Source organism: Aotus nancymaae, unplaced genomic scaffold, assembly GCF_030222135.1.
Source record: "Aotus nancymaae isolate 86718 unplaced genomic scaffold, 86718_ANA_hifiasm-v0.15.2.pri h1tg000059l, whole genome shotgun sequence".
In the NCBI taxonomy this organism is placed as follows: Eukaryota; Metazoa; Chordata; class Mammalia; order Primates; family Aotidae; genus Aotus; species Aotus nancymaae.
Window position 1 is genome coordinate 54,706,812 of NW_026988473.1, and position 21,246 is coordinate 54,728,057.

General features: G+C 34.3%; 2 protein-coding genes across 2 annotated transcripts; both read left to right on the top strand.

The window, feature by feature from the left end:
* Window positions 1-12,562: 12,562 nt before the first annotated feature.
* Window positions 12,563-13,507, top strand: LOC135270243 (olfactory receptor 52D1-like). Its single transcript, XM_064365611.1, has one exon. It carries the CDS (start codon window positions 12,563-12,565, stop codon window positions 13,505-13,507), a length of 945 nt encoding a protein of 314 aa, XP_064221681.1.
* A 6,560-nt stretch (window positions 13,508-20,067) lies between these two features.
* Window positions 20,068-21,012, top strand: LOC135270244 (olfactory receptor 52D1-like). The gene has a single exon (XM_064365612.1). It carries the CDS (start codon window positions 20,068-20,070, stop codon window positions 21,010-21,012), a length of 945 nt encoding a protein of 314 aa, XP_064221682.1.
* Window positions 21,013-21,246: the final 234 nt, after the last annotated feature.

Consider the following 21,246-nt stretch of genomic DNA (forward strand, 5'->3'; position numbering starts at 1 on the left):
ACTTAAACTTCATTTGTCCAAATTGTGGTTTCTCTCTTTTTATTGGATTCAGGATACACAGATCAATGATATTGTGGGAAAAGATTATAGTCATTATGTATGTGGATCTTTAATGGATGCTTTGAAATATTTACATAATAATGTGTAAAATATACCAACAGATCAATTCAGTTCAGTTACTGCTACTTGGTTTTTGAAATGAATAAAATACTGTGAACTTGCAAATTCCTTGTGTTTGAACTATCACTCCACTCTGTATTTGATACAGTGATTATGACTGCCATTTTATGATGTTACCTTTCTAAATTTACATCTGGGATGTTTACATTTTTTAAATGAAATGTTCAATATACTTTGTGCATATTGTCTGTACTTCTTATGCTACTTGTGATGTCTAACTTTATTTGTCAATTGTCTGTGCTAAGCAATGCCCAGTTAGCTAGTAAAACTTTATCTTGGTGTGTCTGTGAGGGTATCTCTAGGAGAGATTAGCATTTGAATCAAGAAACTAAGCAAGGAAAATCACCTTCACCAATGTGAGTAGAAATTAGCCAATTTGTCAGGACCTTAATAGAACAAAAAGTTAGAGAAATAGCAAATTCAGTCTTTGCTTGAGGTGAGAGATCCATTTCTTCTTACCCTCCTGATTCTTGGGCTTTTGGACTCAGGCCTGGACCTACATTATTGGCCCCTTGATTCTCAGGCTTTCAAACTTAGTCTCAATTATACACCACTAGCATTCCTGGTTCCTCATCTTGCAGTCAGCACATCATGAGATCCCCAGTCTCCATAATTGAGTGAACCAATTTCTATAACAAATCTCTCTCTCTCTATATATATATGTGTGTGTGTGTGTGTGTGTGTGTGTGTGTGTGTGTATTGTACATACTGTATATACTCTCTATGTGTTTCCCTGTGTATATACACGTATAATAAATATTTTAAATATATGTAAAATTGAAAGATATTGTAAACGAATAGATCACTTTTCAGAATTAGGTCACTTTTCAGAATTTAAATGCATGTTGTGATTAGAAACTCAGTGAAAATTTTAATCATATAGCACAAAAAGTTTTAGCATTATATTATTTATGAAACCCAGTAATAACTTTCTCTTGTGGGCTTGGGATAGATGGTTCTACAGAAAATTTGAAAACCATTAAAATAGTTATAGTGCTATCTGAAAACCATTAAAATAGTGTGTGCTTGCGTGCATGTTGTGTTCATTTTTCCAGAGGTTAAAGATCCATGGATCACTAGGCTCCTTGGGTTCTGGGTAAGACTTCATACCTTTCTTTGTATAACCGACTCCCTACTTTCTCTTTTAAATAACTTTATGTTATATTATGAGTAATGAGCTGTGGTTTGAATCCTGAAGATCTGTTGAATATAATGCCTATGTCTTAATACATCCCTCGTTCTACAATCTTTCCAGATTTTGACTCATGATCCTTTTAGGGGACTTTGTTAAACACAATATTTTCCCACTTCAGTCTTAGTTTTATTTATCCCTCTCTAATTTTTGAACCATTTCTTAGCTTGCTTGAAACTGTCCATATCTAACCACAGATCCCACTGTCTCACATAAGGAGATTTTCTCCATCTGGTCACATCCATACATCCTAAAAAAAAAGGAAGCCATTTATGAATAGCAGTGAAAATCTCTGTTTCTTTTTCTCTCTGGATAGCAATTTCTTTAAAATTGTCAGATGAGCAACTGTTTCATTTTCAAAGAAAGTACAGGTTTCGGGGTACAAAAATAATTTGTGGTGTATTAATTCTTATCTTTACTTGTGGCCCTGCAGCAATATTAATAAGTGGACTGTGGGTAGAGCAGCCACAAATAAGGACTAAAGCAATAAACATTGTGAAAAATATTCCCTTTGATGCTTACATGCAATATTTGGAAGTATGTGGTAGAAGGAAGGGTGAAGTATATGGATAATGTTTCTGTCACTTATGAATGAATTACCAGAAATGATAGAAACTGAAATAAAAATATTTCATAAGCTAAAACTATTAGACTTTCCTTAATCATTCCATAAGTTCCTATTAGGCTAAAAGCAAAAATAAATATTATACTTACCCCTACCCACTTTATGATAATGTCTTTCTTTATCAGATTACCTCTTAGTATTCAGCAAGCATTTAAAATCAAGGGCTTGTCAATAAGAAAGATGGCCTTGCTACCAATCCTGGATCCCCCACTTATCATTTGTAGCATCTTGCCTGAGTAGCTTGCACACATTTTATTCATGTGTAAATTAAGAACATTAACCCTCACCTGATCATTAAATGAGACACTATATAGAAGAGATCAGTGTTTGGAACAATTTAAATACTCAACAATCTGGGGATATGTCTACAAGTTAAGCTAAGCTACACCTACATGTGTAGGCTGTTTTTTCTTAACTTCAGAATTTTAGCAGTTCACTTATTTTGCATGTAAGACCATTAATCCACTGATTGTAATTATGAAGCTGACAAACTGCCTTCCTCTAGAAGACTCCTAGGTAACAGCATTTTCGATTATAATTAATGAAATATGGATTTTTTTGTCTCTTAGAATGTGGTTTAACTGCCTGGCACTCATTCTCCAGTCTTATGTGAGAACATTGCTGATTGGTTTATGTTCAGCATTCCAGCATTCTTACATGGAATGTACATAGCTACTTACATGGTCAGTAGCTATCTAGCTTAAGAATCACTTGTCCAACCTCATTACCCATACAAAATTGATTTGAATTGTAGAGGAAAGGATAAAATATTTTTTGGAGCACCAGCTGTCTGTCACCTTTTATTTCTTACTCTCCTTTTAGTTTCTTTAGAAATATTTTTCTCCTTCTGCTTTTTTTTTTCCTGTTGGCTGGCTTGTTTATAATTTCAATTTTTATTTTAGATTCAGGAGGTACATACGCAGGATTGTATAATAAATGATGCTGGGGACAAATGCTTTCGCCATACAGATAGTGAGTATATTACCCAACACTTAGTTTTTTGACCCTTGCCTCCCTCTCTCCCTCTCCCTTGTATTTATCCTCGGTGTCTATTGTTCCCATCTTTATGTCCATGGGTACTCAATATTTAACTCCCACTCATAAGTGAGAACATGTTGTATTTGGTTTTCTGTTTCTGCATTAATTAGCTTAGAATTACCTATAGCTTTTCTTTTTTTTCTTTCTTTTTCTACCCCTTCTTTTTCTCTTTCTCCTTCTCTTTCTTATCCTTTTATTTCACTGAGTTCCAAAGGATCAAGTCTCATTAATATTCTACAGTTAAATGGACATTGGTACATGTCACTAAATCTCTCTCATTTTTCTTATATGCATATAGAAATGTTAAGTTATCATTAAAATAACATAATTTATCTGCACAAAAATGTTCCCAAAACTTTTTCCATTGTATATAATAGCTAAGTTCTTTTGATAATAGGTTATATTCATGTTTCTGCTCATATGCCATATTAGTATGGCTTTATGTTTTTTTGCTCTCTACTGAAAGTTTCCATGCAAAGAAACACATAACTACTTTATGGCCCGGCAATTCTACTATTTGGTATTTACTCAAGAGAAGCAAACACACAAGTTCACAACAAGATTTGTATAGTATTTTTATACTAACTTCCGCACAATAGCACTACAATGAAAACAATCCAAATGTCCATCAAAAGGATGATGGGTCATAAGCATTCAGTTTGATGCAATTTGACATGTGTATACTATTGCATAACCATCATACAAATTAAGTTATTGAAAACTTCCAAAACCTGGAAAGATCCCTCGTGCCCCATTGCAGCCATTCTGCAACTAACCTCCTCACTCTAGGTGTCTTGATACTTTCTTGATTTTTATCAAAGATTAATTTGTCTTTTCTTATATTTTATTTAATTTTAGTCTTAAAACAGAAGTTGGAGTGAGTAGATTAAGCAAAACTGTAATAAAATATTTCAAACTGAGGGATTGCATTAATAAAGGAGGAGGCATAAACTGTAGAGTACAGATCTATCTATACTCACTTAAGTAAAATTATGTGTAGGGTGTGTGTGGGGGGGTATATTAAACATCATTTATTATACAAGAGACAGCTTTGACAGATTGTTGATCATTAACAGAGGATCAATAAAGTCATATTTGCCATTGTACTTTAGAAAAGTCAATCTGAAAACTGATGTAGGAATTTGAAGATGAAAAAGTTGTAGTGATGAAGTATATTTAAAAGGGATTCAAATCATTTAAGCAAGAGATGAGACACATATTTACTTGGATCAAAAGATACCTCAGAACCCCCCTCTTACTGCCTCTTATCTCTAGGAAATTTTGTCTTCTATTTATATACTTCACATATAGTTCACGTAAAGATCTTTAAAATTTTATGTGCCTACAAGTTAAGCTATGCATTACTTTGACCACAACCATTAACTGCTTCTGAGGCGATGTTACTTTAAACAGACCCCTCTCTACATGGTTATGGGAGCTATAAGCCAGGATGAAGCCACCATACACAGCAGTGCATTTCATTTCTAGATCTTTGGGGGATCCCCACACTGTCTTCCACAATGGTTGAACCAATTTACACTTCCACTAACAGTGTAAAAGTGTTCGCATTTCTCCACATCCTCTGCAGCATCTGTTGTCTCCAGATTTTTTAATGATCGCCATTCTAGTTGGTGTGAGATGGTATCTCAATGTGGTTTTTCTGTTTTCTTACTTCTGCTAAATTTAGGTTTAGTGTGTTTTTCTTTTTCTAGTCCTTAATTTAAGTTGTTGATTTGAGATCTCTTTTTTATGAAAATGTAAGCATTTACAACTATAAACTTCTCTCAAGATTTTCACTGCATCTCAGTTTATATTGTATTTTCATTGTCATTTTTCTCATGATATTTTCTAATTTTTCTTGCAATTTTTTCTTTTGGTTGTTTTAAAGTGTATGCTTTTATTCACAAAGATATGGAACCCACCCAAGTGCCCATTGGACAGTGAGTGGATAAAGAAAAAGTGGTGTACATATACACTATAGAATACTATTCAGCCATAAAGAAGAATGAAATAATGTATTTTGCAGCAACCTGGATGGAGCTGGAGGTCATTATTCTAAGTGAAGTATCTTAGGAATGAAAAACCAAATGCCATATGTTCTCACTTGTAAGTGAGAGCTAAGCTATGAGGGTGCAAAAGTGTACAGAGTAATATAATGAACTTAGGGACTCAGCAGGTTGGGGAGGGTGGCACTGGGTAAGTGATAAAAGACTATACATATTGGGTACAGTGTACACTGCTTGGGTGGCAAGTTCACTAAAATCTCAGAATTCACCACTATAGAATTAATCAATGTAACCAAAAACCACTTATACCCCAAAAGCTATTGAAATAAATAAAATTAACTTAAAAAGCACATGGTTTGATTTCCACATATTTGTGGATCTTCCAGCTTCCCTAATCTATTGATTTCTAGTTTTATTCCATTGTGATCAGGAAACATATTTTGTATAATTTCAATATTTTTATGCAGTCTATTCTAGATAAGATTACATAAACACTTGAAAAAAATGTGTATTCTGTTATTGTTGAGTAGTCTATTCTATATAGGACTGTTGGATCATTGGTCTATAGTGTTGTTCAAATCCTCTATTCCCCAATTGATTTCTGTCTTGTTGCTCTATCTACTATGAATGTGGAATATTGAATCCTCCTATGATTATTGCAGAACTCTTTATTTCTCTCTTTAATTCTGTCAATGTTTGCTTTGTATACTTAGGAGCTCCAAGGTCTGGCATGTATGTTTCTAATTTTTATATCTTCTTGATTAGTTGGACTTTTAGATTACAGGATGTCTTTGTGTCTTGTAACAGTTTTTGACTTTAACTCTATTTTATCTAATATTGGTTAACAGTGCTACTCTGTTTTGGTTACTACGGGCATGGAATATTTTGTGCCATCCTTTGACTTTCAACATATCTCTGTCCTTAGACTTTAAGTCCTTGTCTTTTAAACAGCATAAATTCTATTGATATATTCCTTTCTTCACATCTATGTGTTTTGACTGGGGGGCGGGTGTTAACCATTTACATTTACAATAATTACTGATCTAGAAGGACTTACTATTATGATGTTGTTGTTTTCTTTATGTCTTGAGGCATTTTCTCTCTCACTTTTTTGCTTACTTTCTGCATTTGTGTTAATTTTTGTGATGACATTTTAAAATTTTTCTTATAATTTTTTGTTTGTATTCTCCAAATACTTTCTTTGAAGTTACCATCAAGATTATATGTAACGTATTTGATTTCTTCAACTTTTATTTTAAGTTTTGGGGCACACGTGCTGGTTTGTTACATAGGTAAATATGTGCCATGGTGGTTTACTGCACAGATAAACCCATCACCTAGGTATTAAGCCAAGCATCCATCAGCTATTCTTCCTGATGTTCTCCCTCCGACTGGACTCCCGCCCCAGCCAGGCCAGTGTGTCTCCACCATGTGTCCATGTGTTCTCATCATTAAGCTCTCACTTATAAGGGAGAACATGTCTTGTTTGGTTTTTTGTTCCTGTATTAGTTTGTTTAGGATAATGGTTTGTAGCTCCATTCATGTCCCTGCAAAGCACATGATCTCATCCCCTTCTATGGCTGCATAGAATTCCATGGTGTATATGTACCACATTTTCTTTCTCCCGTCTATCATTGACGGGCATTTAGGTTCATTCCATGTCTTTACTATTGTGAATAGTGCTGCAGTGAACATACACATGCGTGTATCTTTATACTAGAATCACTAATATTCCTTTGGGTGTATACCCATTAATGAGGCTGCTGGGTCTAATGGTATTTCTTCTTCTAGATCTTTGAGGAATCACCACCCTGTCTCCCACAATGGTTGAACCAATTTACATTCCTATCAACAATGTGAAAGTATTCCTTTCCTCTGCAACCTCACCAGCATCCATTGTTTCTTGACTTTTTGTTTTGTTTCTACTGTTTTGTTTGTGACAGAGTCTCACTCTGTCACCCAGGATGGAGTGCAGTGGCACAATCTTAGCTCACTGCAACCTCCGCCACCCGGGTTAAAGCAATTCTCCTACATTAGGCTCCTGAGTAGCTGGGACTACAGGCACTTGCCACCATGCCCAGCTAATTTTTATATTTTTAATAGAGATGTGATTTCACCATGTTGGCCAGGCAGGTCACAAACTCTAGACCTAAGGTGATCCACCTGCCTTGGCTTCCCAAAGTGCTGGGATTACAGGTGTGAGTCAGTGCATTTGACCATTTCTTGACTTTTTAATAATACCCATTCTGACTGGTGTGAGATGGTATCTCATTATGGTTTTGATTTGCATTTCTCTAATAATCAGTGATACTGAGCTCTTTTTCATATATTTGTTGACTGCATGAATCTCTTCTTTTGAGAAGTGTTTGTTCATGTCTTTTGCCTACTTCATAATAATTTTTCTTTATTGCTATAAATTTGTTTAAGTTTTTTGTAGACTCTGCCTATTAGACCTCTGTCAGATGGATAGATTGCAACAATTTTCTCCCATTCTGTAGGTTGTCTGTTCACTCTGGTGATAGTTTCTTTTGCTGGTCAGAAGCTCTTTGGTTTAATTAAAACCCATTTGTCAATTTTTGCTTTTGTTGCAATTGCTTTTGGTATTTTCCTCATGAAATCTTTGCCTGTGCCTATGTCCTAATGGATAGCCTAGATTTTCTTTTAGGGTTTTTACAGTTTGGGGTTTTGTATTTAGTCTTTAATTCATCTTGACTTAATTTTTGTATAAGGTGTAAGGAAGGGGTCTAGTTTCAATTTTCTGCATATGGCTGGCCAGTTCCCCCACATCATTTATTAAATAGGCAATCCTTTCCCTCATTGCTTGTTTTTGTCAGATTTGTTGAAAATCAGATGATTTAATATGTGTTCTTACTTCTGTGTTCTTTATTCTGTTCCATTGGTCTATGTGCCTGTTTTTGTACCAGTACCATGCTGTTTTGGTTACTGTAGCCCTGTGGTATAGTTTGAAGTTGGTAAGTGTGATACCTTCATCTTTGTTCTTTTTACTTAGGATTGTCTTGGCTATACAGGCTCTTTTTTTGTTCCGCATGAATTTTAAAGTAGTTTTTGTTCTAATTCTGTGAAGAATGTCAATGGTAGTTTAATAGGAATAGCATTGACTGCATAAATTACTTTGAGCAATATGGCCATTTTCACAATATTGATTCTTCCTATTGATGAACATGAAATGTTTTTCCATTGTCTAGAAATAGGATCATGTTATCTGCAAAGAAAGATAATTTGACTTCCTCTCTTCCTGTTTGAATACACTTTATTTCTTTCTCTTGCCTGATTGGCCTGGCCAGAACTTCCAATGCTATGTTGAATAGTAATGGTAAGAGAGAGCATCCTTGTTTTGTGGGGATTTTCAAGGGGAATGCTTTCAGTATTTGCCCATTCAATATGATATTGGCTGTGGGTTTGCCAGTATGTAACATCTTAACCCATCTCGTATGTATATTGAGAATATTGTGCTGGCAGCAAGCTGCATTTTTTCCCCTAAATTGGAAATGCAATTATAATAAAATATTTTAACTGATATCAAGTTAGTTTCAACTTGCTAAAGCTCCACTCCTTGAGTGCTTCATCTCCTATACAAACATACCATGTTTTTTGTTTTTGATATCACATTTTATTTATTGTGTATCCATTAATATGGATTCATAATTATTTTTATGCTTTCATTTTCTATTTCTGTAAAAAAGAATACAAAATAAAGTTGTGAACAAAAATAATGGTGATACTAATTTTTTATTTGTCCATGTGTTTTATCCTTACCAAAAAACTTTATATTTTTGTATGAGTTTCCGTCACTCTCTAGCCTCTTTCATTTCTACATAAAAGACTCACTTTTGCATTTCCTATAGGTCAGGTATAGTGATAATAAATTACCTCAGCTTTTGTTTATCTGGGGATGTCTTAACTTCTCTTTTATTTTTAAAGGAGAGTTTCTCATGTGTATGGTTTCTGGCTTAAATTGGTATTTGAATTAGATTACTGAATTAAAGGAAAAAAGAATGTGTTCTGGGTAATTTTACTTTATTCAGGACTGGTCCTGGTGAGTGGCTGACATAATATTTGAAATTACTGAGAGATGGCTACATCTGCAGGTATAAACCTGCAAAAATGCAAAGGTAAATTATTCCTGAAGTTATGTCTATTATCAACCATTACCACTAAAAATTTTCCCTCTTCTGCCAATGGTTCCATAGGGACCTGTTGTGTCAAATGTTATTCTCATTTATCCCTTGAGATGACCATGCTGAAGCTGCTACATATGGAGATTATATGTTTAGCTTGCTTCTTGACTCTGAATAAATTTCTTTATGAGCTAGTTAAGGTTTTTTTGAAATGAGAGAGAGATGGAAAGAAAGAGAATAGCTTAAATGTCTATGGAAAAATTTAAAAGACATGAGACTTAAACAATACCTTCTTGTTTTTTAAATGACATAGATTCAAAGGAAAAGATATTAATTTTTGGACTGAAGAAATGCACATTTCTTTATTCTCCATGGTTAAAATGAAGAAACAGCTAGATTCTAGGAAATATACAACTTTTTTAAAGGATTTAATAAAAATGAGGGTTCTTTCTCAACTTGAGCATATTTCATATTGTGTGAATCTATTGAAAGAACAAAAATATGGATATCTGTGACTAATGGACTCACTTACAGGTTGGCATTTTTAGGGAGATGATAGCAGAGAGATTATATCATGAGTACTTGGGCAAAAATTGTTTTGTAAACCAGTGTGTGTATCTGTGAGTGTGTGCGCTTTCCACCTCTGCTCTTGCAATGTTCTGTATTGCATTTACATATCCAGTGTGTATTTATTGAGCACTTAATACATGACAGTCACTGCTCTAGAGACTATATTATAAAATTAGGTGGTTACTCATAGATGTATGGGGACTACTGTTTGCCCATATAATCTCATCCATGTAAATATCTTTGTATGCTTTGAATCTCAGCTACATTAGATTTTAATTCATTATTTCATAATTGCTTTTCCTTATGAAACTTTGTTTATGCTTTTGTTCTTATTAATTTATGTGTACTTGCATAGATAGATAGATCTCTATTATAGCTATATAATTGCATATATTATATATCTATCCTTGTTTTTATCTCTGTTTATATCCAATAGGCCATTTTTTAAATATTCTTTACCTCCCAGCCTGAGTACCATTTATTCAGGATGGCTTCATGTGACTCGCTAAACTTGATTTGGTCTCTTGCAAGTATTTCCATATAACTCATTTTTTCTCCTATCTGGGATAATTTATTGATTCTGGAAAGTGTATTTTGAGGTAATGCTGTTGAAATTCTTATGAGTGCATGTTATACTTATAAGAATTTGTTTGCTACATAGTGAGAGCAGGTTCTCCTTGAGGCTAATGGCAATACTACCCAAGGTCACTGACTTAAAGGAAGACGGGAAACACAGAAAATAATAAAGAATCTGTCTACAAGTGAAGTATGTGTGGTGACTTAGAGTCTTTCTCTGCTGTAACCCTCATACTCCCTCCCTTGTGCTTAACTACTTTATTCCAGGGTTTCTCTGCCATGGAGACTGGACTATCTATTGGAACTATGAGAAGATGTTTAAGAAAGCTGCTTTAGTAAGTAAGTAAGTAACTGGTAACTCTGATATTATTAGGTCAGTTTACCAAGCAAATAAAAGAATTACTTTGCATATGTTATAATATGAGCTTCTAAATCAAATGTTCCAAGTCAGAATAAACGAGGATGGGAAGTTGGAAGGTAGTGACTGTGGTTAATGTTAAGAAATATCTTTTCTCGAAATAGATAGGTAGATAGAGGTATAGATATAATTCAAAATAATATATTCTATGCCCTACTTAATGGGTACATAAGAGAAATGAATAATTGATCAGAAATTTAAAAAAATTTAATCCGTGATATTTTATGTGTCAGATTAACTATGTGCTCAAGGTGGCAAATTAAATCATAAATATATAGATTATATTAATCCTGTTTTAGAAACCACAATATCATATTGTGCTTTCTAAAACTGCAATATCATATCCATACAGAGAAGGACAGAGACTATTTTTCTCTGTTCTCTAAGTCAATTAAATTATGGATTATACAATTTTCTGCTGAAAGCAAAGGTACTTTTATAATTCTCTAAAATTGTACAGAGCTTCTGCTTGATCTCTTGTGTTTATGGAAAACTCACTCACATGAGAGAAATACTGAAGGAAAGCTCAAAGAAGAAGCATTCCAAAAATTCTCTTTCACTCCAAATAATGTCTGGTTACAACTGATATGAAAGCATCCTGTAGAGATTGACTTATAAATTCAAATCTATATACCATAGAAGGGCATCCCCCTGTGCCTTAGGAATAACAGTTTGCATCTTTCACATTTGTATATCTGAAGTATACTCTCTATGAGCTCCAATTTGTTGGTGGCACTAAATGCAGGGCTTCAATATCTACTAAGCATGTATCATATTTGACACTGGAGTCAACATTTTTGGTAAAACAGTAAATAGACTTAGAGCTTTCTGGTAACTAAGATTAGGGAAACAGAGGAAAAACTAAAAAATGTTATGAAACAAATGATATTATAGAGAACTTAGAATAACATATAGATGAAAAACATGACAAATTATGGGATTGTTACTTATAACATTCATAAGTTGGCAACCAGTTAATTGATACAAAAATAGGTATTTTTCAGAAAGGCCTGGTAAAAGAAAATAAAGCAGAGAAATTTTTATATTCTCTGTATCACTGTTAAAGTAACTGACGTTTTTCTACAATGGGCAAAGGAAACAGTGAAGACATGAAGAAGCTGATAAAAGGGATAAGTAATCCTTTTCGCCTATGACTTTCTTCCTTGCTTCCTAAGTTTTAGAAACCTCGGCCTCCTTGTCCCTTCCAGTTTCTTCCTCTTCATAGCATTTTTTCTTAATATTTTTATTGTCAGAATACATAATATCCAAGACTCTGAATAGTTAAGGCTCCATCATACAAGTTCCAGCTTAAATGTGACAACTCTCACCACCCAATCTCATAACCATACACACTAGTCATTATGTATCATTTTTATGGTGTCTTCCTTCTCCTTGTAGAGTGTTACCTCTTTGATATATCCATTTATGTATTCCCAGTTTCTAGAACATGGTTTCTTATAGAATAACTGCTCAGGAAATATTTTTTGGAAGAAGCTCAAGTATGACTCCATAGATGGAATCTTTTACTGGAAATGAATAGACAACGTGACTTATAGGTCTCTATGCTAATATGACATGTTATAAGAGTTACCCTTCAGCATTACAACAATTTGTACAAGAAAATGTACAACAATTTGGTATACTGTAAATAATCATTTTATTATTCTGGTCCTAGTGAATTTAAATTGCTTACAACAACAGATAATTAAAGATTTTTTTCTGAAAAAATCCTCATGTTTCATTGTCTGATTGTGACCACATTGTCATAACAACTTTATTTTCAGAAGAGCTCATAAAGAAAGCAAAGGAAAAAGAAATATGCCTCTTCTCAACGCTTCTCGTCCCTCTCCTGTCACCTTCTTGCTGATGGGCATCCCAGGACTAGAGCATCTGCATGTCTGGATAGGGATTCCCTTCTGCTCCATGTACATGGTGGCCTTGGTGGGGAATGTGACCATCCTGGCCGTGGTGAGGGCAGAGAGAAGCCTCCATCAGCCTATGTTCCTGTTTCTGTGCATGCTGTCAGTCACTGACCTGGTCCTTTCCACATCTACACTGCCTCGCATGCTCTGTCTCTTCTGGCTTGGAGTTCATGACATTGCCTTTGATGCTTGCCTGGCCCAAATGTTCTTCATCCACAGCTTTACTGCCATGGAATCTGGCTTCTTCCTGGCCATGGCCATTGACCGCTATGTGGCCATCTGTGACCCACTGCGCCACACCACCATTCTTACACACAGTCGCGTATCTCTAATGGGTATGATAGTCGTGTGTCGGGGGGTAGCTTTCTTTTCTCCACATCCCATTCTGCTCAAACAGTTGCCTTACTGCAGAACGCGAATCATTGCCCACACCTACTGTGAGTTCATGGCTGTGGTGAAGCTGGTGTGTATGGACATAGGTGCTACCAAAAGCTATAGTCTCAGTATGGCTTCTATCATTGGCTCATGTGATGTCATCCTCATTGCTGTATCCTATGTCTTCATCCTACGCTCTGTATTCCGCCTGCCATCTCGAGAAGCTAGCTTCAAGGCTTTGGGCACGTGTGGCTCCCATGTCTGTGTCATCCTTGTTTTCTATTCCACTGCTGGGTTTTCAATTTTCACTCATCGTTTTGGGAAAAATGTCCCAGCACATGTTCATATTTTTATTGCAAATATGTACCTTTTGGTTCCCCCTTTTCTCAACCCCATTGTGTACGGACTAAGGACCAAGAAAATACGGGAGCATGTTCTTAAGGTGCTAAGGGTTAAAGCTGCTTGATTTTATTTGGATTACCAAGAGAGACAGTTGAAGAATAAATCTAAATGCAAAAGATGATGTAGGGAAAAAGACTAACTGCTCTTACTCCCATAAACTGAATAGTATTCATTATCTGAAAGTTCTGTTATTTACCAGGTTATTGTAAGTTCCACAGATTCTAATCCAACAAGTAGTTTCAACTTTTTTATTTAGTAAATATTGGAGAAGAGATTGTTAATCTTCTCATATGTATCTGTTGGATCTTCTTTTTTTCTTTTCAAATATTCTCATTGCCACCCTCGCCTCCCCAGTCTTCAGTCTCATAGTTTCACTGATGAACAGCATTCCTTAATTAGAAGGCTTAGGTTTCATTTCTGTTAATTAAACATATATCTTCCTGATAATATGCCTAAAGTGAATACATTATATTTTGTAGAATTTAGATTCCATGTTATTTTTTTCTGGGTAGTCTAACAGTTTATTGGTTAAGGGTCCAGGCTTTGGAGTTAGACTGCTTGGGTCTTAGTCCAGTATTCTTCCCTGGCTAGCTTTATTTACATTCATTTAATTTTTGCCTCAGTTTCCTGATACATCAAAATAAATGATAATAGAACCTGTTTTATAGGGTTGTGTGAGAATTACATGAGATGTGTAACTTGAAATGGCACAGAGAAAACACTCAATAAAAAAATAAAGGCTATTTCATTCTTCCCTCAATGATTATGATTTCCTAAGTTCTCTACCCTTGGCTTGTTTAAAATGCTTTAGGAAATGCACATTATATCTTATTTAATATATTTGCAACTGTGTAAAATTTGTATATTTTGATGCTTATATAATGAATATGTTTGATTCCATTCTGTTTTAGCAAATATGACAACACCTCAATATTATTTTTCCTTTTTGTATGGAATAGTTTGCTTAATTTCATGCCATATATTGTTTACGTTATTAAAGTTTTCTAGACAGTAAGATAATGCTATGGAAATGCAATAGAAGAGTGATAAGAATGCAGTGACCACTTTCTTCTCTTTTGTTGACACAGTTATTCATTCATTTATAATATGTGTCCAATAAGTTTAAATTGGATTAGATTGATTTAGACTGATTTTCATAACACTCATTTATTCTTCCATCAATATTGAGTATTTTTATCTTACTTTTTCCTTAGAAAACATTTGCATTAAAAGGTCATAATTAAGTTATTTAGAATCTTTTGATACCTGGGAAACAGTGAAACAAAATCACTCATTTTGTTTGAGTGCACAGCCATTTCAAATTTCTCTGATCATTCAAGGTCTCCAGCTCTCTTGTTGTATCATGTGAACTAAACAGATGGGGTCAAATTAGAATTCTATGCACTAAATTGTAAATACAGCAGACTATATTAAGTTTGGTATATACTTACATACTGTTATATATATGCTTTCCTTTCTTCCTCAAATACCTTTTGCTGCCATCATCATTGTCATACACTTCCCACCATTACTGATATTTTATGATACAATTCAGTGTCAACTGAAGGAATCCTTCTCTGATGTTTCTCTTTTTAAATATATATTTATATGTTAATAATAAAGAAAAAGAATCTATATAATCATCACTCACGTTTTCAGTATTAAGAAAAAATATACCTAATGGACATTTCACTGAAAAGTGTTCTAAATTGTAGTAAAATACACATAACACTTATCATTATAACCATTTCAATGTACAGTTCAGTGACATTAAGTACATTCATATTGTTTCGTAACCATCACCACCATAACCACCATACATCTCCTGAACACTTTTTATCTTTCCCAATTGAAACTCTATATTCATTAAACACTAAGTCCTCATTCTCCCCTCCTTTCATTCCACATACTGCCTATAAGTTTTACCATTCTAGGCACCTCATATAAGAGGAAGCATACAACATGTGCCCTTTTGTGACTGTCCTATTTCACTTAGCACAGGTTCATCTACATTGTAGCATGTGCTAGAATTTCCTTCTTTTTAAGTTTCAATCATATTACAATGCATGCATGTGTGTATATACACACACACACACATACTGATATACATACACACTTTATCCATTTATCTGATGGACATTTGGGTTGTTTCTACCTTTTGGCTATTGTGAATAATAGTCCTATAAATATGAGTGTACACATAACTGTTCAAGTCCCTGCTTTCATTTCATTTGGGTGTATACCCAGAGGTCTAATTGCTAGATGACCTGGTAATTTTGTGTTTCACTTTTTAAGGAACGATTGTTTTTGCTTGTTTTTCATTTTTTCATAACAGCTGCATTACATTACATTGTAAGCAGCAATGTACAATAATTTAATTTTTCACATCTGTGCCAACACTTGTTATTTTCTTTTAATTTATATTTTTAATAATAATCATCCTAATGGATATAAACTTGTATCTCACTGTGGTTTTGCTTTGCATTTCTCTGTCAATTAATGATGTTTAGATTTTTTTCAAGTGCTTATTGGCCATCTCTATATATTCTACGGAAATGTGTGTTCAAGTCTTCTGAGCATTTTTAAATCATTTTGTTGTTGTTATCACTGATTTTTAGCAATTCTTTATATATTCTGGCTATTAAATTCTTATAACATATTTGATTTTCAAATATTTTCTGCTGTTTTAGGGTTGCTTTTTTGCTCTGTTGATAGTATACTGTGATGCACTAAAGTTTTTAATTTTGATAAACTCTAATTTATCTATTTTTACTTTATTGCCTGTGATTTTGGTGTCTTATGCAATAAAGCTTTGCCAAATCCAGTGCCATGAAACTTTTCACTTCTGTTTTTTTTCTAAGAATTTTATAGTTTTATTTCCTACATTTAGGTCATTGATTCATTTTGCACAATTTTAATATTCTGCAAGATAAAAGTCTAACTTCTTTTGTACTTTTTTTCCAGTTTTGCAGTATCATTTATTGAAAAGACTGTACTTTTCCATTGGATGGTCTTGGCAGTTATAAAGATCATTTTACCATATATGTGAGCATTTATTTCTGGACTCTCTATTCTATTTCATTGATCAATATGTCTGTCTTTCTTCCAGTCCCATGCTGGTTTGATCACCATAGTTTTCTACTATGTTTTGAAATCAGAAAATGTGAGATCTCCACGTTTGCTATTCTTTTTTAAGATAGTTTTGGCTACTGAGGGTCCCTTGAGATTTCATATCAAATTTAAATTGGGTTTTGGATACTTCTATTTCAGAAAAAAATGTGTATCATTGAAACATCAGTAGAGATTGCAATGAATCTGTAGATCACTTAGGATATTATTGACCTTCTAACAATATTAAATTTTTTAATCCATGAATGTATCTTTTCATTTATTTACATCTTCTTTTATTTATTTCAGGTTTGTTTTTTTTTTGACAGAGTCTTACTTTTTCACTCAGGCTGAAGTGGAGTGCCGTGATCTCGGCTCTCTGCAACCTCTGTCCCCCAGGGCTGAAGTGATTCTCCTGCCTCAGCCTCCTGAGTAGCTGGGATTACAGGTGTCTGCTACCACACTTGGCTAATTTTTGTATTTTCAGTAAAGTTGGGGTTTCACCATGTTGGCCAGGCTGGTCTCATTCTCCTGACCTCAGGTGATTCACCCTCCTCTACCTCCCAAAGCGCTAGGATCACAGGTATGAGTCACCATGTCTGTCCTCAGCAATATTTTATAGTTAGATAAATATTTCACTTCTTTGCTTAAGTTTATTCTTATTTTACTCTTTTTGATACAATTGCAAATAACATTATTCTCTTACTTTACTTTTCCAGATTGTTTATGATTAGCACACAGAAATTCAACTGACTTTTGCAGGTTGATTTTGTTTATTCTATCAGGCAATTTCTGTTTGTCTTTCTTTTTTCAATGTGTACATAGAATATTTGTGAATTTTTACTTCTAAGGTAATGTCATTTGTGAACAGATATAATTTTAGTTCTTTTTTTCAAATTTGGATGCCTTTTCTTTCTTTTTCTCATGTAATTGCTCTGACTAGGACTTCTAGTACTTTGTTTAATATGAGCAGTGAAAGCAGGCATTTTTTCCTTGTTCCTGATCTGAAAGAATAAGCTTTTTAATATTTTGCCACTGAGTATAGTATTTCCTGTGAGTGTTTCACATATGGCCTTTATTATCTTGAGGGTATTAGTGGCTTTTAATTGTTTCTTTTGTAATAATTAAAATCAGATAACTATGAGGGCAATGTTATGCCATTGTTTTAAGTAAACAAATTACTGAGACCTCTAACCCTGTATTATTATGAAAGGCATCTATATTAGTCAGAGTCTAACCACACAACAAAAAGCACTTGAATAGTTAGTGTTTGGCATCCTTTTTGCGGATAATTATTTACACAAATTACAGAATTGCTGAAAAGTCAAATATTTGACCGTGAAGATTTTCAGAAATTAGAAGAAAATAAATGATTCTAATGTGACTCTAGGGCAGTGAAATAGAAAAGCACCAGTAGTGTAATCATAAATCATTAAAAAATGTAAGTCTCTCACTGGAAACTGAAAACATAGCAGTCTCCTCTGGAAGGATCTGGAGCCATGGACTAAATGCAGTTGAAGAATGTAAAACATTAGGAAAAATATCCTGACATCTTTTTCATCTTCTCTAATATTGTTATTTTTTAATGTACTTAAAATCTACAATGGGCAAAGGAAACTTTGTTGGCCAATTATCAGTATGTAACACATTACTAACTAAAAATAATGATTTACCAATTTAAAATTTAGTATTCTTAGGACTTTTTCAAAATAATTGTTTATACTTTCCAAGCCACTCATTCTGATAACTGATATCTGTGAGCCAATGATTTTTATAAAAGTTTAAATAAAATTGGCTGGACATGGTGGCTCATGCCTGTAATCCCAGCACTTTGGGAGGCCGATGCAAGAAGATAATCTGAAATCAGGAGTTCAAGACCAGCTTGGCCAACATGGTTAAACTCCATCTCTACTAAAAATACAAAAACTAGCTGGAGGTGGTGGCGCTTACAACACCTGCATGTACTTAAGTCCGAGAAGTACAAGAAATAAAGTACCTCAAGAGACCTGGAGTCTAGAGACTATCTCTTGTTGATTTCTATGCTCAGAGTTCAGGTGGTAAAGAACAACAAGATTGAATCCCTTTAAGACATCATATTTTGCCTAGAAAGACTGGGAAAGATTGCTGAAACTGTTTACAATGTTTACAACCAAACAGCATTCTCATGAGAAACTATATATAGAGAGAGAGAGAGAGAAAATGAGAGAGAGAGTGTGTGTGTTCCTTACAGGCCTTTTGTCCCCTGGGATAAGAAGTATTAGGGCACCTATTATACTTATAGCCATCATTCAGCTGAGTCTCTAGCTGTGAAGCAAGACTATCTAGTTATAGAGGTAAGATTAAACAGGTTATAGACAGTAGAGAGATGTTTAATTTGGGAGAGCAGAAGTCAGTGCTTCCATGAAAAAAGAATGTTAAAGCCTAGGATCGAGGCTGTAAGTCAAATCCTAAGGAGTGAATTCTCAGCCCTCCTTGTCGTCTGAAAGGTGGTTCAACCTTTTGACTTTACAAAAAGTAACGTAGAAGAAGACTAATTCAACATTCAAGCTGAGATTTATCTCACTATTGGATTTAGTCCTGATATATCTTGGTCAAAACTATATTTGTCCTTTTATGCATAGTTTTATTCAAACAAAAAGGATGCCTCATATTACATAGGCTCCTTATATTAATATATCAATATTTCAAGCAAAATAACCATTTTACTGTATATCTCAAGTTTACTTGGGAAACAAAAATCAAGTCAAGCACATTGTGTGACTTTGAGGAATGCATTGCGTACATTCTGAGTCTGATTGATCATTTATAAGAGAACACAAATATATAGTAACATGAATACTCATGTTTCCTAGATTCAGACATTTACTCTATTAGATTATCCTTTGTAAAATGATAATTTCTTACTATTGAGTTTCTCTTATTTTATGAAGAATAAGGTATTTTCTTCATTAACTCAATGATTTGCCTTCCATTATAGGACCTATTTTGTTTACACCTCTTCCTTCTGAAATCTCAACTAATTGTCCTAGTTGCTTTTCAGTATTTCCTAAGTCTCCTGTTCCTCCATTCTATGTGCACTATCATTGATAACAGATAAGAAAGATTAAATATACAAATGGCATGGTAGTTGTTCTTTTTCTTTTTTCACTGTCTCAGGCAGTAGAAAATTATATCTCTATATTTATCAATATATCAATTGCTATCTCTGTAATACTACTAAAATGTATCCAGCCACCTGGACAATACTTCTTGAAAAAAAATCACAAATATATATGCAATATACTCACATAGAATACTTTTCTGCTCATTATTCTTACCCAAAAAATCACACTCACATGCATTTGATTCTTTGAAAGATGGTATTACTGAGAACGTTATTCCATAGCCTACTCTATGCAATTGAATGTACACATCTTTGCCAGTCCATAATAATAATTAAAAAGTTTGGTATTCTCATATCTATAATCTTTGTGATTTTTAATTCAACAGAACCATGGACTATCCATTGCTTACATAATGTTAGCTTTCAACAGGACCAACCTTCAACCGGTCGTCTTCCTTCTACTTGGCATTCCAGGGTTGGAAGCTGCCCACAGATGGATCTCTGTCCCTTTCTGCCTGGTCTACGTATTATCACTGATGGGAAATACTACTCTTTTGTTAATTGTCAAGACAGATCGAAAACTGCATGAACCCATGTACCTCTTTCTATGTATGCTCTCTGTGGCTGATTTAATGCTTGCTTCTACTACACTTCCTAAGATACTGAGCCTCTTCTGGTTCAATGACAGAGAGATCTACTTTGAAGCCTGCCTCACTCAAATGTATCTTATCCACTCTTTGTCTACCATGGAATCTGGATTTATCTTGGCCATGGCTTTTGACCGCTATGTGGCCATCTGTCACCCAATGAGACATTCCACTATCCTAACACCGACAGTGATTGTAGACTTAGGTTTGGTTATTGTCTTCAGAGGAGCTGTACTCCTCAGTCCACATCCCTTCTTCCTCAGGTGGCTTTCCTACTGCAGAACAAATGTCATCTCCCATACCTACTGTGAGTTTATGGCCCTAATAAAGCTAGTTTGTACTGAAACCAAGATTCGTAGAGCTTACAGCCTAATCGTAGCATTCCTGACGGGAGGACTGGACTTCATATTGATCATCTGTTCCTATACCCTTATTCTTCTAACTGTCTTCAACCTCCCATCCAAAGCTGCCCGCCACAAGACCTTAAGCACCTGTGTCTCCCACGTATGGGTCATCTTGGTGTTTTACACACCAGCCTTTTTCTCTTTTCTTACTCATAGGTTTGGCCACCACATTGCTCCACATATCCACATTTTTATAGCTAATATATATCTTCTTATCCCACCCATGATGAATCCTATTATTTATGGTGTTAAAACTAAAAGGATCAGGGAGAGAGTCTTTAAATTCTTAACAGTAAAAGGTTTCTGACTTTGCAAGGATATTTGATTCTCCAGGTCATCAAAAAAGAGAAGGGTTTACAGAGAACATTTAAAATAAATCAGCACTCCCTTAAAGTTTAACTTTTCAGTGAAAGTTCTGGTTCATATAGGCTGTTAAATCTTGTTAAGTATATTGACTTCAGTGAGCAGTAATGAATATGGAAGATGCATAGAAGGCAGAAACATTTTAAAGTAAAATTCTAAATCATTATTCATGTTTCTA